The sequence below is a fragment of the Ciconia boyciana genome, chromosome 23 (assembly GCF_034638445.1).
Source record: "Ciconia boyciana chromosome 23, ASM3463844v1, whole genome shotgun sequence".
NCBI lineage: Eukaryota > Metazoa > Chordata > Aves > Ciconiiformes > Ciconiidae > Ciconia > Ciconia boyciana.
In genome coordinates this window covers 7,069,122-7,088,536 of record NC_132956.1, presented here as the reverse complement: position 1 = coordinate 7,088,536, position 19,415 = coordinate 7,069,122, and the positions used below count along the sequence as shown (strand labels likewise).

The window sequence follows — 19,415 nt, the reverse complement described above, 5'->3', positions numbered from 1 at the left end:
GCTTCGCCGCCGGCTCCAGGCGCCGCGGCCCGGCAGCCGAGCGGCACCGGGGGCGGCGGGGCCCGGGCGGGGCCGCCCCGGAGGGACCGAGCGGGGCAGGGGCGGCCCCGCACCCGCCTCTCCGTGCCGGCGCCGGGGCCGGGGGCCGGGGGCCGGGGGCGGGCACCCCCGGGCGGCCGGAGCGACGGGGCCGGGCGCGGGCCTGCGCGACTCCTCCCCCGGCCCGGCCCGGCCCGGCGCGGCGCGGGGTCCCTCGGCCGCTCCGCCAGTCTGCGGCCGGCGGCGGCACCGGGCGCTGCCCGCGGGGCCGCGGCGGGACGGGGCGCAGCGAGCGGTGAGTGCCGCGCCGGCCGCCTGGCTCTGCCCCGCGGGGCGCCGGGGCCCGGGGCGATGGGGGGACATGGCGGTGGGAGCGGGGGTGACGGGGGACGTGCGGGGGGACCGGGGAGACGCGGGGGACACCCCGGCGGGGACCGGGGGTGATGGGGGACACCCCGACAGGATCGGCGGTGACACGGGGGACACCCGGCGGGGGATGGCAGATGATGGGGGGCACCCCCGTGGGGACCGAGGTGATGGGGTCGTGCTGCAGGGACCAGCGGCGACACGGGGGACGTCCTGGCGGGGACTGGGGGTGACGGGCAGCGGCTGTGGGGGCTGGCGCCACCTGAGCCTCGGGGCAGCCCCCCCCCACCCCCCCGAGTCCCCTCCCCTGTGCCCCCCGATGTCCCCACCTCTCCGCACGGACCCTGTTTCAGCAGTGGGAGCCGCAGCGTGGGCCGTGCCGGGGCACTGCAGCCGGGCTGGCGAGCTCCTGTGTCCCAGTGCCCCCCAGTGCCCCCGGGACACTCCCCGGCCCCGGCCCCGGCAGAGGGGGGCTGCGGGAAGCCACCGCAGTGCTGGAGGCAGGTGCCGGTGCTGCCTGCTCCTGCCTTGCCTCCCCAAACCAGCGAGGACAGCAGTGCCAACAAAGGGCGGCAGGGGGAAACTGAGGCACGGGGCTGCCGGGATGGGTGACGGTTTTCCAGAGAGCTGGCCTGGGGTGGGAAAACGCCTGTCGTGCTGCCCCAGAGGGGAGCCTCTGCGGGCAGAGCAGGTCGGTGCCGGCAGCTCGTGGTGTCTGCCCCCATTTCAGGCACGGGAAGGTGCTGTGGGGCTGCAGGCACCCATGGGTGATCCCTGGATGGGTGCCCAGGGCTATGCGGCTCCACATGCTCCGTGTCCCCATGCTGGCGTGGGGACAGCAGGGAGGGCAGTGGGGACTTCGGCTTTTTTTAAAATGCTGTTTTCACCGATAGTGAAGGGGCCGGGGGCCTGATGGCTTTTCCCTGCCGGGTGCTTGGCCACCCTGGGGTTGCTCCACCACCCCAGTGCGTGGGCCGGGGGGGGGCCGAGCATCCCTGGGGTGGTGGAGCAACCCTGGGCCCCATGTGGGATGGCTCCCGTGGAGCCGACAGTGTCGCAGCCCGGCTTCACTTGGTGCTGCACCCCAACCGGGATGGCACAGCACAGGGGGAGAACTTAGAGGTGACTTCGATACTGACCGTGTCCCCCATGGGACATTAACGTGCCATCACCCTGCGGGAGGGAAGCGGTGAAGACCCGCAGCGTGCGTGCACTGGGGCTCCTGTTTTCTTGGATTTCACCTAAGAAAAAACCAACTGGGAGGAGAGCTGGGGAGCCTGGGTGTGCCGGGCTGCTGGTTCCGCAGCCGTCCCTGCCGGATGCCCCTGGCTGGCCCGAAGCGGGCGAGCGCGTGCCCCCGCACAGGCAGGGTTTGCCCACGGTTGCTGGGGTCCCCAGGGCTTTGCCGTAGCTGCCCGCACACCCCAGGGCTTTGCCGTACCTGCTCATGCTGTCATCCCTGGTGTTGGAGAGTGTCTGGGTGTTCCCAGGGGGGTCACAGGGATGGGGGGAGCCCCCTGCACGCCCCGGCAGGGTGTGTTGGTGCCCGTGTAGTTACAAGGTGGGGTTGGACACCCCCCCCCCCCCCCCAGTTTTGCAGCCAGGGAAGCTGAGTCAGGAAATCCCGGCTGGCCCGGCCGGATCCTGGCTGAGTCATTTCGCAGGCGCTGAGTAACTGCCCGTGTGGTGCTGCGGGAGTGCCGGGCTGCCCGCAGCCTCTATGGGTGGGCAAGAGCTGCCTGCTTTGCCTGCTCTGCCCGCACATGCGCCCATCAGCTCCCCGTGGCCCTGGCCTCACCCAACTCGCAGCCTGTGCCCACCTCAGTGCCCTCCTTGCCCTGCCAGCCCCGTGCCTCAGTTTCCCCCCGTGCTTTCCTGTGGGTTTCCCTCCTGCCAGGGACTGGGTGGGGCAAAAAGCTCCTGGGACGTGGGCATGGGCTGGATCCGGCCCTGCAGCACATCCCTGGCAGAGGGAACCGGTTCCCAAGGGGCCAGGGTGGGTCTGAACCGGGGGAGACAGGGTGGGATGGGGAGCGTGGGGCTGGGTGAGCTCTGGTGTTGGTTGGGAGGGGAATGATGTCCCTGAGCCAAGATTTGGGCCTCCTCCTCCTGCTGAGGGGGTCTCCAGGCTGACTCTTGGTGTGTGGGGAGGGGAACGGGTTGGGAAGAGGGATGGGGATGGGATGGGGACGAGGACTGGGATGGGATGGGGAATGAGGATGGGAATGGGGACGGGGATAGGGATGGGGACAGGGACAGGGACAGAGATGGGGCTGGCGGGGGCTGGAGCAGGGCTCAGGGTGCAAGTGGGGACGCCGTGGGGTGATCCAGCCGGCCTCGCTGGCACCAGGTTATAAATAACCCGCCGAAACACGAGGTTTTTTCCTGCCGGCCCCCCCGCTGCAGCCCCATGGACAGGAAAAAGGTGTTTCCGGCTGCGGACGGGAGCGGGGCCCCTGTCCCGCGGGGTATGCAGGGTCTGGGCCACGGGCAGATGGGCAGGGGGGGCCAGGTGACCCCCCCGGGCTGGTGCTCGGGGTGCAGCCGCTGAGCCTGGGGCTGGCCGGACCCCTGACCCCGGCGCGGCCACTGCAGCCCCCGGGGCCCCTGGCTGGGCTGGCTGCGAGAGCCCCAGGCTGAGCCACCAACCTGCTGCTGGGCCTGGCTGGAGCCGCCGCGGGGACGGGACACGGTGCCACCAGGCTCGGGCACCCTGTCCCATCCCCAGTGCCACCGGGCTCAGGCACCCGACCGGCACGTACCCTGGGGCCATGTTCCTCCTTCCCATGCCCGGACCAGGATTCGTGCGGAGCCGGGAGCGCCAGAGCCGGTGCTGTGGGGAGGAGGGTGCCTGGCCGTGCCCGTCACGCAGTGCCTGTCACCCTCGCAGAGCCACTTTCGCTCACCGATCCGTCGGGATGTCCCCTTGCCTGTGCTTGCTCCCGGGGGGTCTGACAAGCTCCAGTGCCAGCAAAGTGACAGGGGGACATCAATCTGGGATGGGGACATCAGCCTGGGATGGGGACACCAGCACAGGCTGGGTCTCCTCAGCACCCATTCCCACCACTGTGGTGACACAAGCCCCCCCGCTCTGCTGGCAGATGGGTGACAGCCCCCCGTCACCTGTTGGGTGGCAGCCGGGGATGCCCCGCGCTGTCCTCCCGCAGCCCTTTGCAGCCTGGGCAGGGGGGGAACCAGACAGTGACAAGGATGGGTCCCCAGGGACGGGGCAGCTCGGAGCACGGTGGCTCTGCCTGCTGCCCCGTGTGTCCCCAGGGAAACCCCAGCTCATGTCACCAGCCTGTCCCCAGTGGGCAGGGTCGGTCCCCAAGCCCTAACCAAGCCCAGAGGAGTGCCAGCCCCCCAAAACACACCCCGGGGAGCTGGGACCCACTGGGGCAGCCAGTGGCCACAGGCAGTGACGAGGCCAATGGCAGCACATCATGGGGAAACTGAGGCACGGGCTGCAGGCAGGTGGCGAATTGCCAACACCTTTGGGTCCTCCTCGAATGCTCCCAGGTGACAGATCGGCCACCAACCCATCCTAGTGGGCTCCGACGCTTCCCTGGTGTATTTGCTGGTACGGCCCAAGCTCCGCTTGTTAGCAAACAACATCTAACGAGCTTTGCCCGGTCATGCTGCGGGGTCTGGGCGGCGTTACGGACATCGGGCACTGCTGCTGGATTAACTGCCTGGATTAGGGGATGCTCGGGGGGAGAGGGGCTGGAGGAGCCCCCAGCACTCAGCACCCACCGCCACTGTCACGGGAAGTGACAATAATTGGAGAAAGCAGGATTTTTGTTAAACAGGGGGAGAGGTCCTGGCTGAGTGGCACAGTGGGGGTTTGGAGCTTTGCTCTGTCCCAGGGGGTCGGTGGGAATTCGGGGGGCAGGAGCTGGGGTGAAGCCACCTCTTGCTGCGGGACTTGGTCCTCCCACGCTGCTCTGAGCTTGCCTGGTCAATGCCCCATCCTAGCGCGTCCCCCGAACCACCTGCAGCATCATCGCTGTCCCCCGGGACCGTTCTGGGGGGCTCTGGGTCACCCCATCTCAGTGCTGGGTTCCCGTGAGCACCCGCAATGGCTGCATGTTGCTTCATCGCAGGGTCGCGTCCTGCAAACCCCTGTCCCTGAAAGGCTTGGCAGCACGTCCTGGGGCCACCTGGCTCCTGCCCTGTTGCCACCCGCAGTCACCGCATGTCCCCATGTACGCGCAGTGGCACCATCCTCCAGCACCCACCGGTGCTTTAACCTGCCGTGATTTACGCCGTGGCTCCCGCGTTCAGGGCTGGACCCAGCCATGCCTCTGCTGCGGGAGCTGCCTTTCACGCTGGTGCAGGGGCAGGATTTGGCCACACAGGGATGAAGCCGGGAGCCTGGGTGCTGCCCTGCAGGCACCAGGGGTTGGGGTGCCCCAAGGCATTGCATGGGGAGGGGACAGGTGGGGACAAGGCATCCATCCCCAGGGCTGGGTGGGGCAGTGGGACTGGTGGCCTGGCATCCTCTCACCGCCGGGATGTGGGAATTGGGCTCTGAAGGTCTCGGCCGTGCTGCAGGGAGCAGGTTTGGGGTGGGAGCCAGCGCTCGAGTTAACACCTCCCAGTATTTGCCTGGATTCCCTGGGTTCCCCCACTCCCACAGAGGAGCGGAGGTGGGAGCTGGAGGAGCTGGGTTTGTGCTCGTCCCCCCATTCTCATCCTCAGCTCCCACTGGACGTGGCCGTGGGGCCCGTGCGGATGCGGCCGGGCGGCGTCACCTCCGGCAGCGGAAACTCCCCCTGCTCAGGACCGGGCGATAAGTCACGGCTTCTCCTCCACCCCTTCCCGCTCTCCTCCCCTGGCCCTCACCCCGCTGAGCTCTGTGCCCTCCCTCGCTGCTGGCCCCTGGGGACTTGGCTCCCCATCGGGGTGTCCATCCCAGGGGATATGCACCGCGGGGTGGGCGCGGGGGAAGGTAGGAGTGCTGCCATCCTCGCCCAGGCTGCTCGCTGTGGGCAGGCGGGATGCTCAAGGGATGCTCAAGGCATGGTCGAGGGATGCTCGAGGGATGTTCGAGAGATGTTCAAGGGATGCTCGGGCTCCCCTCTGGGAAAGCCAGGCATCCTCTGGGTGTGATGGCCCCACGGTGGCTCCATTAGCTGCATCCCTTTGAGGCGGGAGGTTTAATTTCATGCGTAAGAGGGTGGTGGGACCGGAGCTGCCGCCTGCTCTGGGGCTGCCGGGGGGAGTGCCGGGGTCAGGAGGGCATTGCCAGCCCCTGCCCGCCTCTTCCAGCCACGCGTGTAAGTTGCAGTCCCTGGCTTTTTGGGGACATTGGCATCAGGGACACGCTTAAGGTTGTGCTGATAAACCCCAGAGACGTGGCTCCCTCCGGGCTGTGTGTCACTTGAGCCTGGCAGCGGTGGCGGGCGGGCAGCCTGCCTGCCCACGCTCGGAGCGGGGACTGCTGCAACCCCCCAAGACCCGAGCAGGGAGGTATTTGCCAGCAGCCACTGCGGATTTACAGCTCACTGGAAAATCCACTCATCCCATTAAGGGCTCCCTGCGGCTTTTGCTTTCCATTGCAAATACCCAGTTGTCCCAAGGGAAAGCCCCTTGGGGTGCCACCGGGGCTCTTGGGGCGAACACTGCAGGGAAGAGTCCTGGCTGCAAGAGCAGCAGATTTATTTATTATACGAGGGATTATCGGGCTGAGGGGAAATCTCATCCCACTTGCCCAGGTAAGACCAGATGGGGAAGTTTTGCTCATGGTGGGAATGGTCTGTACTGGGGGGCACTGGGGGGTTCAGTTGGGAATCAGAGCCATGACTTGACTTTTCCTCGCCTGGTTCATCACCCAAAGCAGTTTCGGCATCTAAAAATGCCCCAGCTTGGAGCTCAGCTGCTTTGCAGGGAGGGACGCAGCAATGGCACATCACCGCAGGCTCTGTGTCTCTGCTCTCAGGGTTAAAGCCATGTTATGCCCAACCCTCCGCTGTGTCCCCAGCGTTACCCACCCCATGCTCCCTGCAGCATTTTTTAAATCCTTAACCTGCTTTGGGGGGAAAAAAATGACTTTTTTGGGTACCCTGAAGGCCCCGCTCTGTCCACTGTGGGCTTGGAGAGCTGAGTGTCGGAAGGAGTGGACAGGCAGTGAGGGTCTCATCAGTGAGACCTGGGGATGCTGGGGATGCGCCGCCCGTGCCGGGATGGGGAAGACAAGCCCAGCTCCCCCCGGCCATCACACCGCACACGTATGCGTGCCAATGCGACAGCTTCTGCTGAGTTAATGCATTTTGCAGCCCCACCGCACAGCTGCCTCTCCCCACTGCCCCGCTCAGCAAAACCAAAACGCGTTGGGGGCTTCCAGGTTTCAAGGGTTGAGGACCGGGGGGGCCGTTTCCGCACGGCAGCAGCGGAGGTGAACGTAGACGCTGCAACATCTGCTCTTGCTCAAAAATCCTGGGAGCAAAGGGCCAGGTCCGTGATGTGGCAGGAACATGGGGCTAAATAAGTGATGCAATCGGCTTCCGAGAGTTTTGGCCCAGACAGAATATCCGCATGTCACCCCTCCGAGCGCCTGCACCTGGGCTGCAGGATGGCTCCTGGCCAAGGGCTTGAGCCGGCCGGGATGTGGCGCTGGGGGATCCTCGGCCCCAAGGCTGCACTGCGGTTTTGGGGAGGTTTTGGGGAGGTTTTGAAGCCCTCAGGAGGGCAATGGGAGATGTTGCTCTTTGGCCACGGTGCTGGATGCTGAAGCGACCCTGGGGTCTGCGGTGCCCAGCGGCTCGTATGCCGGGAGGAGCCGATCGCGGGGTGGCCGGTGGCTTCACGGCTCTTCTCACCGGGCCGCACGGGGGGAACGGGGAGGCCGAGGAGAGCGGGAGACCCCCAAGCACAACCCAAACCTCCTCCCGGCGGATCTTTGCCGCAGGGCCATCTGGAGGAGGTTCAACGGGTGTCACCCCACGGCGAGGCAGCCCCACCTTCGTCCCCAAGGGTGCTGGGGACGCTGGGGATGACGGGCAGCGCTGCTGGGGGGACAGATGGCGCAGGCTCTGGACAGATGGTACCGGCCCCAGACAGGCAGCCGCAGGACGGGGGCGCCGAGTGACCCCGGACGAGCTGGGCTGGTCCCTGGGGACTTGCTCCGCTGGCCCCGGGCGGGGGGTGGTGGCCCAACGGGGACAGGCACCACAGGTCAGGGGCAGGGGGCTGGCACGGCCGGCCCGGGGCGGGGACACCGGCCGGGGTGGGGGGACGACACCGTCCCGGGGGGTGGGGTGGGGTGTGACACGGGCCGGGGGGCGGAGCCGGGCGGGGGCGGAGCCGCGGGCGGCGGGGCGGAGCTGTCCAGCACCGGCGCCTCCTGAACGTCCCCGTCCCCGCGGGGCCGGGGCTGCCCACGCCGGCCCCCGGCACCCCGGCCCTGCCGCCTGCCCCAGCGGGCCGGGGCCGGGGGCCGGGGCTGGCTCCTCCGCCCCGAGCCGGCACCGGGCAGCCCCGATGCCCCCCCCCCCCGGAGGGGACACCTCTGCCCCGAGTCCCCCCCCGCAGGGTCCCCGGTTGCCCGGCCCAGGGGTGTCACTCCCGCCGCTCTCAGACAGTGACAGCCTCAGCGAAAGAGCTGCGAGGCGGGGACGGGATGGGGGGACACGGAAGGGCCATGGGGAAACCAGACGCGTGGCCTGTGCCACAGGGAGCCGGGACGTCCCCGGGTGCCGCGGGCAGGGAGAGGCCTTCGGCATCGGGGCTCCTTGCACAGCCCCGTGCGCAGATCCCGGGGTCTGCCCCAGCCCCGGTCCATCCGTCCTCGTCCCCGCAGCAGGATTGGTGCCAGGCAAAGCCCAGCCTGGGCAGAGCTCGATTTCACTGCCGCATACGGGGCTTTTGGTGGCAGAGGCTGCTGCGGTCGGGCTGAGAGCTCAACTTTGCTCAGAGCAAGGTTTTATTAAAGTGGGTTAAATGCCTAATGGGATTGCTGTGGAGTGGCTAAAGCAGAGATTAGTGCTGCGGCTACGGGGCTGGGCATCTCTGCTCTGACAGCAGGCGGTTTCTGTCCTTTTCCTCCTGCCCCAGCCCGCAGCCCATCTCTCAGCAGCTCCCAGAGCCCCCAGCACCGTGCTGTGGGGAAACAGCCAGCCAGGGCAGGCAGAGCTGGGGCTGCCCGGGCCTCCCCTCCCACCCGCTTGCCCGTCTGCTGCCTGTACCCAGGAGAACCACCTGCCTGCACCCAGCCTGGGCCATCGAACCAGCCGCCCCCGGCATTGCCCCTCCAGAGGGGCAGAGAGAGGGGAGCAGCGAGACCTCCCTGGGGAAGGACCCAGCCCGGGGCCCCGGCGATGTGGGCGGTGGCAATGTCCCAGGCGGTGACACCGGCTGGCAGGCAGGCCAGGTCCCGGCCAGGGCGCGGGGGCCGGAGGGACGGGGCTGGCGGCTGAATCGGCAGCTTGTTCTCCTCTGAAGGCTCCTTTCTGCCCCTGCTCCTTCTGTTTCTCTTAGGAAAGTTTTATGTCCCTTGTGTCACAAGGAGCCTTTTCTTTGTCATCCTTCCTGAGCGTGCCAGGGAGGAGGCCGCGCTGGAGCACAGCCATCCCTGAAGGCAGCTCGGGGCCGGATCCTGCGCAGGGCTGCGAGGTGCACGCGGCAGCTTCGAGGGGCAGCCGTGTCATGGCACCGGGATCTGTCCCTTGGCATGGGCTCAGCTCCTCGGACCGTTCACACCCCAGGCTTCACCCCTGGGCTGCCCCCCTCCATCCTCACCCTTAAAAATGGAGGGTGCTTTGCAGCCCCCCAGCAGCTCCCCAGGGGCATCCGGCACAGCCGGCACTGCCGCAGCCCCCGGCGCTCCTGTGCTGCCAGTCCTGTCCAATTTACAGAGCTGCTCTGCAGCCCAGCACACCCAGGGAAGGATCCGACCTCCTTTATTCCTATTTATCAGCCTGGTTTCAGCTCCTTCACCCCTAGCAGAGGCCATGTCAGGGTGGGGAAACTGAGGCACAGAGCGGCAGCAAGATGCCAGGAGAGGCTGAAGGGTTTAATACCTTTTTGCATCAGTAAGTGTGCTCAGACTCCTGCCACAATTATCCCAGGGGTGTGGGGCAGCGTTTCATCCCCAGCAGGGAGCTCTCAGCTGCGAGAGATGAGAGAGAAGCAAATTTAATCTGGTTTATAAAAGTCACCCTGAAATGCTTCGGGAACAGAGCGAAATGCTTGCAGAGCCGTTAGCTGTTTTCTTGAGACCATGGGAGAGCTGGAGGTTGGATCCCTCCGAGGCATCGTGGAGGAGCCGGGGGCTTTGGCTACTCGGCGCAGCCCCAGCGCAGGGTCGGGAGCAGTGCAGCCCCCGTGGGGCCAGGAGGGCCAAGAGCCAGGGGGAGCGGCTGTTTCCAGCTCTTCTTGGGTGATGGATGGCTCCAAAGCGGATCTGCTTCGATGCTGGGGATGCTCCAGTGACCCCTCACATGCGAAACGGGGACATGAAATGAGACTTGGGCTCCAGGTCCCTGTATTCATTTCTGGCTGCTAAAATCGCACATGTGAGATGCATTTGGACACCAGGCCGAGGAAGTAGCTCAAGCTCTGAGCACAACAGATGCCTCTTTGAAGGAGATGCCTTCAGGGATGTGCTGGGTTGTGTTTGTCCTGGGATGAAGGACGTGGCTCGGCCAAGGCTGTTTCATTTTCCTTCAATGTGAACACCCATGTCTCTGTGGACAGCATCATCCAAAGGGATCAGAAACCACCTCGTCTCTGGGCTTAAAGGTCTTTAATTCAGGGAAAACTCAGGTTCAGTGCTGGAGCCAGTAGATACTGGCCCAGCACTCCAGACCTGAGCTCTGGAGGTAGCTGGGATGAGCATCCTCACCCTGGCCAGGAGATGAGCATCTCCAGCTGCCCAGGGAGGCTCAGGCCCAGCGCTCAGGCAGGGCTCTGCTGCCTGCAGCACTGCTGCAGCTTCTCCAAAATATCCGCTGGTGCTAAAATACCTTGTGTGTATTTGCTACTTTCCACCACCACGGTGAAAATCCCAAGCTGGTACCTGGGGACGAGGTGGGGCCAAAAACCCACCCGGTGACTGGAAGTCCCAAAATTAAAGCATCAGGTGCAAATTTCAGGTGCTCACATTATCCACAGGGCAAGCAGCAGCCGGTTCCCGAGAGCTGCTCTGGGGACACAGAGGCCCTGCGGCCGGGTTGCATTAAAGGAGAAAGTTGTTTCCCTTTCAAGCTAATTGCAAAAGAGCCACCCGTGTCTATCTAGGCCAAGCTGTAACCTGCTTTAGCCGGGCAAAGCAGCGGCAGGACGCCAGCGTGACGCAGCGTGACGTGGCACTCGCCTGCTCCCCTGCTGCGTGGCACGCGGGGCACATGCCGGGGGGGACCCGGTCCCTGGGGGCAGGGTTTGTATGGGGTGGAAATGAATCTGGAGGCAAATGAAGAATTTGTTTGGAAGAAGAATGGGCCGAATCTCTCCCCAGAATGGTTTTAGTTTGTGCTCATTAATAAAATGATGGGATGAGTAGGAGGGCTGCTTGGCACAGGAGCTGATGGGGGGAAATAGGGACTTGGTGGGAGTTGCTTTGGTTTATCCCTTTGGTGGCATCCCTGGGTGCGGGACCCCAGCCCAAGGGTCCAGCCAGTGTTACAGCCCAGGGGAACGGGGCTGCATCCACCTCTCCCCTTGGCCAGCCCCGGGGAAGCCCCCCGCATCTCTAAAGCAGGGTGAAGCCTGAGGAGGGGTCACCCATGCTTAGCCAGGCACAGCGAAGTGATGGGTGTCCTCGGAGACCCCCGAGGTGTGTGCTGCAGGGAGGGGATGGCTCCGGAGCCTGGCTCCCAGCAGGCGTTGGCATCTCCTGGGAAACCTCAACCCTGCGAGCACAAAGGGAGGATTGATTTTTTTGTGGGCAACGTGGCAGCTTTGGCTTCTGCTGCAGCCGCGGCATCGCAGCGAAGTGGCTGCTGGTGGGCTCAGAGGGGAGAAATGGAAGTTGTGTCCACGAGAGAGAAATCCAGAGTGAATAGACTGGAAAGAAAATCTATAAACCCTGGTTACAGCCCCGATGCCACGTGCCCGGTGAGCAGGCGGGGCTGGAGGGGTGTTGCATGCTGATGATGCTCAGAGGGTGCTGGTGAAGGTAAGGTCGTAGCATAAAACTAGATGAAATTTTTTTGCCTCTGAGTTGGTTGAAGAGGAGCTCAGGACCGGCTTTATGGAGGCAGTGGCAGATGATCTCCCTCTGCTTTAGGAGGAAACCCAGCAGCAGCAGCCCCTGGGGCTGGAGATGTTTGTGCAAGGGACCTCGAGGGTGCAATAGGTGAGTTGGTGCCAGTGGTTTAACCACCCCTGTCCACAAGGCTGGAGCTTTGCTGGCTCTTGGCCCCATCCCGGGCATCCTCGCGCTTACGGGGAGGAAGGTCGACCCTGTTGGCGTTTGCACAAGGTATTTTGCAGCTCAAGGCTGCGAACTGCTCTGCCCCCAGGCACGGTGCTCCTGGGTTAAAAATAGAGTGAAAAAAAGTGCAAAATTGGGGTTTGTAAGTGTGGGTTGTGGGGCACAACCTGGGAAAGGGCTGAAGAGCTGAGGGGAGCCGGTTGCTGCTGATATTCGCTGCTGGGTGGGCTGCAAAGCGGGGGTTGGGAGCGTTGTGCCCCCCGGGATGTGCTGGGCTCCAGCTCCTGGCTGGTGCTGGGTGCTGGGTGCCGAGCCCTGGCTGCCTTGCTCCCAGGATTGACCTTTGTGGGTGCAAGGAAATCCCATGGGTGCAGGGAAAGCCCCGCATGGCCCCCACCTGGCTCCTGCCGCCCACCCCACAGCACCGTTGGGTGCAGGCTGGTGCCAGCACAGGGCCCCTCAGTGGGGGCTGTGGTTGCCCACCGGGGCCGGATCCAGACCTATTTGCCAGTGTGGGGGTGGCAGAGCCCCAATGCCTGTCTCCATCTCGCCCCATGCAGCGGCTCGGGGACAGATCTGTCCCAGAGAGCCTCCGAGCACCTTGTCCCAGGGCTTCCTCCATCCACTGATGCCGTGAGTCAGAGCCATGACCACGGCGAGCGGAGGCAGAGACGTCTCAGCAGGGACGTGGGGAGGAAGAAAACCTCCCCGGCTGTTTCAAAGGCTTCAGCAAGAGCAAGCCCAGAGCTGCGTGTGTCAGTTCCCTCTTCCCCTTAATTAAAATTGCCTTGAACAGACCTTTGTAGCTCCTGGCTGACGCTGAAGTTGGTGCTGCGATGCCTAGATCTTGTCCGCTGCATCAGCCCTTCTCCCCATGACCCATGGCTCTGCTGATCAAGTGATCCAGCTCACATGGGTCTGGCAAAAGGGAATTTGGGTGTGTTCACCCGAGCACTGCCCATGGCAGGGACAGAGCCACCCCGGGGGGGCTCGCTGTGGGGGATGTGGGGCAAGGCTTGGTCCTTGCAGACTCCCAAAAGCCTGGGGGGAGCAGGGCTCAGGGCAGCTGTAGGTTGGGGAAGAGGCAAAACAGGGCAGTTTGGGGCATTTTTGGACCTTGCTTATGCAACGCCCTCTGCCAGGAGATGCAACGGGTGCAGGGCTGAGGCTGGGTGCTGTTCCCATCGGGGTGATGGGAGCCATCCCTCTGCACCCCACAGCTTGCCAAGAAACCTTCTCCAGCTCCAGAGGAGCTCCGTCTCGGCCGGGTGGTTTGAAAGGCGGCCAGGCTGCCGGCCCTGGGCTGCAAACAGAGCGGCTTGTGTGCGGCCCCAAACCTGGGCAGCAGCGTCCCCCCAGCCCGCCGGGAACGACTTCGTTCAGCTCCAGCGCAGCCCCGAACACTGCTGGAGCGGCTGCACAAAGACCCGCTTGTGCTCGCTGCACCCACCCGGCCCTAAGCCAGCGCCGGGGGGCAAGAACCCCTGCCATGGGTGACAGGATCGGTGGGTGGCCAACCTGGAGCTGGTGGTCGGGGACCCCAAAAAGCTTCCACTCCCCTCCCCAGAGGTTTTCCGTCAAGGAGGCTGAGCGAAACCGTGCTGGAACAGCCTGTGAAATGTGTGTCCTGGGACATTTGTGGCACCCAGCGCCCGTTTGCCTTTCAGTTCACTGCGGCTGTACCGAGGCAAGGGGACAGAGGTTGGCACAGGCGCCTGCGGAGCCACATCTCCCCGTCTTTCTAGAGACCCCTCCATTCCCTGGAGAAAACTTTTTTTTTTGAGTTTTGAGGTTTTTTTTCCCCGGAGAGCTGCAGGCGGGAGGTGGTTGGAGATGGAGCTTGCTCCACAGCTGATTTTCTTGCTGAGCTCTGCTCTGCCTGCCCAGGCAAAGCCTGCGGGAGGGCTGAGCTTCATTGCGACCGTGCCGATGTCCCTGTCACCGGTGGTGGCACAGATGGCCCTGCCTGCCCGTGGGTGCTTTGAGTGGGATGGGGTGGTGCACTGAGCCCCTGTCCTCATTCACGCGGAGAGAAACGCCAAGGCAAGGGGACACAGGGCACCGTCTGGGTGGTGGTGCCAGGGAGAGTCACTGTGGGGCAAGATGAGAGCAGGAGCATGGAGAGATGGGGTGGTTGGCACCACGTGGGGGAACGTTGGGGATGGGGAGGGCAGGGATGGGGCTCAGACACCGGTAATGGCCTGAGGAATGGGGTGACAGAGCTGGTCCTCGTGCCACTGGAAGGTGGTCTTGGGTGATCAGGAGATGGTCTCAGGTGGCTGGGAGGTGGTCTCATGTGACCAGGAGTTGGTCTTGGATGGCCAAGGGATGGTCTTAGGTGGCCAGGAGATGGCCTCGGGTGTCTGGGAGATAGTCTTGGGTGGCCAGGAGATGGTTTTGGATGACCAGGAGATGGTCTTAGTTGACCAGGAGGTGGTTTTGGGGACCAGGAGAAGGTTTTTTGGTGGCCAAGAGGGGCCCATCCTGCCTGTGGTGCAGCCCTGCCTGGTGAGGGTCTGTGCCCATGTGGCCTTGCTGCAGGGAACTGTCACAGGGACCTGGGGACACGGGGATGGGGCTGCACAGGGTCCCTGGGGGACGTTGTCACATGTGCCCTGGCCCTGTGGATCCCTGTGGGGGGACATCATGTATGTCTTCACCGTGGGGTGTGGGACGCAGCAGTTTCCTCCTGGGGTGGGAACAATGAGCACCCACGGTCAGTGGGGGCCAAGACCAGGGTCTGGTGTGGCCGAGGGGATGTGGGTGCCCCCCCATGCCCACCCGCTCGCTGTGCTGGGCCCTGCTCAACCCTCCTCTCCCCCCACAGCCTCGCTGGCAGCCACCTCGCCAGGATGAATGGGACGGCCAATGTCAACCCCACCGGCCGCAGCCACTACGCCTCCGCCATCCCGGTGCCCCGTGCTGTGGCCCACAGCAAGCCACATGCAGCCCCCCTGAGCACCCTGGGGCCCCCCGTCCCCCACAGGGCTCCGTCCCCCCGGCCAGAGAAGGCGCCGGCCCCCGGCCCCAAGACCCTCAAGCCCAAAGGCTCTGGCAGAGCCGCCAGCCGCAAGCCGTCCGAGGGCAGGGAGGGCAGCCCCGGTGTCCCCCGTCGCGGGCGGCAGAAAGCCCTGGCGAGACCCCTGGTGTCCCCCGGGAAGGGGCCAGAGGCAGCGGGCAGCGAGAGGAGAGGGGCAGGCAGGATGGGGGAGCCCACCGAGCTGCCCAAAGCTCCCCCAGCACAGGGCAAGGGTGGGGGGCGGCGGGGGGGGGCCCCGGGGAAGGGCAGCGGGGTGGCCATGGCAGGGAGGGGGGATGAGCCCGATGGCGGCTCGCAGGGCAGGGGCCCCGTATTTGGGTCAGGGGCCATCACCTTCTCCTCAGGCCCCCTGCACAGCCACCCCATCACCGCCACCGTGGCACCCTTCCAGTACCGGTGAGTCCTTGGGGATGGTGGGGGCATGGGGCTGTTGGGGGGGCATGGGGACAGGGGGACACGGGGATGGGGGGAGGCAGGCGAGCACGGCGGGGGTGGCCATAGGGAATGGTGGGGATGGGTCTGGGGTCTCTGCCCCAAAAGGAGGGTTCCCAGCGGGTTTGGGGTGCTGGGGGTTCCTGGGGCACCCATGGGAGCTGGTGTGGGGCAGGGGATGGGCTCAGTGGGGAATGGGGTGCTCTGGGACCCCGCCTGCCATGAGACCGGTGTTCCCAAACCCTGGCAGAGCCCAAGGCACCGTGTTCCCATCTCCTGGGGGTCCCCAGCCAGCTGTACCCCGTGATGCCACCCCTGCTCCCCCACCCTCACCCCCCCTCTGCCCCCAGGCTGCAGGAGGACCAGGAGGAGGAGAAGGCCACCTCCCCGGGTGATGAGTGCCCCGGTCCTGCGGAGGGACCTGACCCCGACCCCAAACCCAGAGGCCTGAGTGAGTCCGGGGGGGTTTGCTGGGGATGGGGGGTTCCTGCGGGGGGGCTGCCGCGACGGTGCCGGGGGCAGAGGCTCATGCCAGAGCTCAGACCCCCGTGGCCCCATGCCAGAACAGCAGCCAGGGCTGGAGGTCGGTGGGGCGGCGGGGAGAACCCCCACACAGGAGGTGCCCCAACTCCCCTGGGAGCGGCACGGCTGCAGCTGCCACGTCCAGTGACCCCCATGGCCAAAACCTACACCCAGCGGCGTGGCCTCACCCGGGCGTGGGAGCCACGTCGGCATCCCCTGCAGTGGCTCCGGCACGGGGGGACTGTCCCCTCTGTTGATGCCACCGGGGCATCGCCCTGCTCGGCTCCTTTCTCTCCTCTTCCCATTTTCCCGGCGAGCTCCAGGAATGACCCATTTCCAAGAAGCCCTCAGGGAGCCAAAGTGGAGGCGGGTGCCGTGGCACCGCTGGCTCCCCGCACCCACCGTGGGGACACCCCCTTTCTCGAGGGCTGAATGAGCCCAAGTGCAAGCTCCCCGCTGCAATGTTGGGGACACCCCAGTCCCCTCCAGTGCTTGCTTTTGGGGGGAGACTTTGGGGGGGCGGCTGCTGGAGGGGATGCTGGGGCGGCGGTTGCCAGGGCAGCGGCAGCGGAGGATGGCAGGATGCTCCAGGGATGTGCAGGGAAGGGGTGAAAAAAGAGCTGGGATCTTCGCCGGGTGATTCGAAGGGACAGAAGTCGGTCAGAGCCGCCGTGGCTCCCGGCACAGCCCGGCTTTGCAGCGGGGTCCCGGCACCGCTGCCGCGCAGCCAGAGGGTGACAGGGTTCAACGCTGAGCCCCAATTTGGGAAGCGCTGAAACCGGCAGCGAGCGGGAGGATTTTCTGGGAGAAAGGAGGGAGCGAGCCGGGCTGGCATGCTCCCAGCGCAGCTGCCCTGCTCGCCTTGGGGAGGTTTTGGAATGAGGCCGAGCGGGTTCGGTGCTGGGGAAAGGGCCGGATCCTTTCCCTTGCTCCACGCCTCCCTGGCTGCCCCAGCCCATGGCACCTTCTGGGGCTCTGTTGGGCCCGGCTGGAGGGGACAGGGGACATTGGGAGGCCCTGGGTTACCCTGCCAGCCCCAAAATGACATGACACCCCCAAATTTTCCCCACCCGCAGCAGGCCCAACACCCAGGCAATAGCCTTGTAGCTCAGCGAGGGGTGTAACGGCCCCCCCCCAAACTCAGAGCGCCTTTGGGGTGCCACAGGGTGGCTTGTGCACCCATCCCACCCCAGCAGCACCCTTTGGTGCAAAACACTCTTTTTTTGGCACCCTTTGCTGTCCCATCCTGGCCGGGTTATTTCGGGGCTCCTCAGCGTCACCATGGGCTGAACCCCGAATCACGGGGGGGGCCGTGCTGCCGTAGGGGGCCGTGCTGGGGGGCTCGCGCCCTCCCGGCTCCTTATCTCAGCAGCATGGTGATGGGCTCTAATGCAATATTTTCCGGCGGTTGCCATGGCAGCCTGCGTGAGGTCACCAAATAGACTTAATTCACCCCTCCCGAGGGACGGGTAATTAATGAAAAATGATGATAACCAGATCCTGCTCCCCTTCTTTTTCCCCCCCCTTAATTGCCCCGGATCACTGGAGAGGCCCCCCTGGGTTCGGGGGCCACAGTGTCCCTCGGGGAGCTCCCAGGGCCACCCTGGGCCCCTCCTGCACCGTTTGGGGTGAAACAGGGAAGCTTGGGCCCCCCCGGGGCTGGGTGCGCGGTGTCGGGGCTGGGTGGGGGGACCGCGGCAGGCGGGACGGGGGGTGCTTCACGCGCAGGGTGCTGGGGCGGGGCCCCCCGCTGCCTTCACCCGCCTCCCAGCCAGCACCGGCACGTCCCCGCCTGCAAGGGGCTGCGGGACGGAGCGGGCAGGCTCTGGCCGCGGCGGCCATCGCCGGCTCGATGTGGGGCGCAGCCCCCGCGGCACCCGGGGGGCGCACGCGGCGCCGCGCCTGCCAGCTTCGCCCCTCGCCCCGGGGGTCCCGCAGCGCCGCGGGGTCCCGCTCGGCCCCGCCGCCCCCGGGTCCCGCGCGGTCCTGCGGGCCCTTGCACGGCCCGGGGTCCGGCTCGGCCCCGCCGCCCCCGCCCCGCCGCGCTCGGCGCTGCACGTCCCCGGGGGCGGCGCGCGCCCCCGCCTCGCCCCGCCCCGCGGCGCGCGCCCCCTCCCCTCCCCTCCCTCCCCTCTCTTCCTCCCCGCCGCGGGCGCGCGCGCCGCGCCCCGCCCCCTGCCCGCGCCAGCCGGGCGCGGAGGAGGGCGGGCCCTTTGTGTTTGCCCCTGACATTCCGCTGGTTCGCGGAGTCCCGCCGGCGGCGGAACAGCGAGGTGGGGCCGCGCCGCTCACCCCCCTCCCGCCCCCCCCATCTCCTCCCCGTCCCGCTTCGCTCCGCCCCGCGCCGGCGGGGCGGGCGCTGACGGCGCTTCTCTCTCTGTCTCGCCCGGTGTGTCCTCGGTGCCGCAGCAGCAGCAACAGCAGCAGCAGCAGCGCCCGGCGGGTTAAATGGTTGCAGCGCGGGGATGCTGGGGAGCAACCTCAAGAGCCTTCCCGACGTGGAGCTGGGCGAGGAGGAGCGCGGCTACCGGCGGGGCCCCGACGGCGGCGCGGTGATGCCGAAGCGGGCGAAGTCGGCGGCGGCGGCGGCGGGGCCGCGGGGCGCGGAGCTGCGCGTCTTCAAGGCGAGCAGCGCGGAGGGGCGGCTGCCGGCCGGCTCCAACCTGCGCAAGCAGAAGTCGCTCACCAACCTGGCCTTCCTCACCGACGCCGAGAAGAAGCGGCAGCTCTACGAGCCCCGCTGGAGCGACGACATGGCCAAGGCGGCGGCGACGGGGGCGGCGGCGGGGGGGGGCGGCCGGGGCGGCGGCGGCCCCCGCGGCCGGGAGGCGCCCGCCATGTCGCGGAGCCTGTCCCGCTCCGAGCACTCGCTGCTGCCGCCGCGCCCCGCCGGCCCCGCCAAGCCGCCGCCCGCCGGCAAGCCCAGCCGCATCCCCCGCGGGCCCTACGCGGAGGTGAAGCCCCTCAGCAAGGCCCCCGAGGCGGGCGGGGGCGGCGGAGGCGGCAAGTGCGACGACGAGCTGCTGGGCGGGAAGGGGCCGGCGGTGGCGGCGGGCGCTGAGGAGAAGCCCTACCTGAAGGTGGACCCCGAGCTGGTGGTGACGGTGCTGGGCGACCTGGAGCAGCTCCTCTTCAGCCAGATGCTGGGTGAGTGCGGCCATTGCGCCCCGCCGGCCTCGCCGTCAGGGGATGATGGGGAAGGGGCAGGAGTCCGGCTGCCCCCGGGAGGGACCTGCCGGGGGCCGCGTTGGCGTCCCCGGCGCTGGGGAGAAGGAGGAGGGACGCTGAGGGAGAAGGCGCCATCGGCCAGCCCAAGGGCCGGCACACAGCCTCTTCTCGCCTTGGCTCCAGCCTCCTCACGAGGAGGAATGGCAGGTGGCGGTCGAGCTCGTCCTCCCCCACGTGTCTTTTTGGTCACCCCTTGCCTCTACACCCGGCCAAAGACGATGGAGGTTGCCCGGCCAAGGTGCTGCAGCTGCTCCCTGCCATCGGGCTGGCTCGCCCCAGGGGTTGACCTTGGCCGCTCTTGCCGGGAGGCTGCCGGCGGAGGTGCCGTGTGTAGGGTCTGCGCCGCTGCCTGTGCTTTGGGCGAGAGGCTTCAAATGCAGAGCTTCTCCAAGGTCTCGGGCTCTGGCCCAGGAG

General features: G+C 66.5%; 1 protein-coding gene across 7 annotated transcripts in view; it reads left to right on the top strand.

The window, feature by feature from the left end:
• The first annotated feature begins 244 nt into the window (after window positions 1-244).
• NAV1 (neuron navigator 1) overlaps window positions 245-19,415 on the top strand; it is a 78,651-nt gene continuing 59,480 nt past the window's right edge. For 2 of the 7 annotated variants that reach the window (XM_072886288.1, XM_072886287.1), the window contains exons 1-4: window positions 245-334; window positions 14,607-15,215; window positions 15,602-15,702; window positions 18,183-18,920. In XM_072886288.1, the coding sequence (XP_072742389.1) occupies window positions 14,632-15,215; window positions 15,602-15,702; window positions 18,183-18,920 (1,423 nt within the window). In that variant the 5' untranslated portion in view covers window positions 245-334; window positions 14,607-14,631. Of the gene's footprint in view, window positions 335-14,606; window positions 15,216-15,601; window positions 15,703-17,946; window positions 18,047-18,182; window positions 18,921-19,415 lie in introns of those variants that run through there. The other 5 variants (XM_072886285.1, XM_072886284.1, XM_072886286.1 and 2 more) reach the window with 5 other exon arrangements.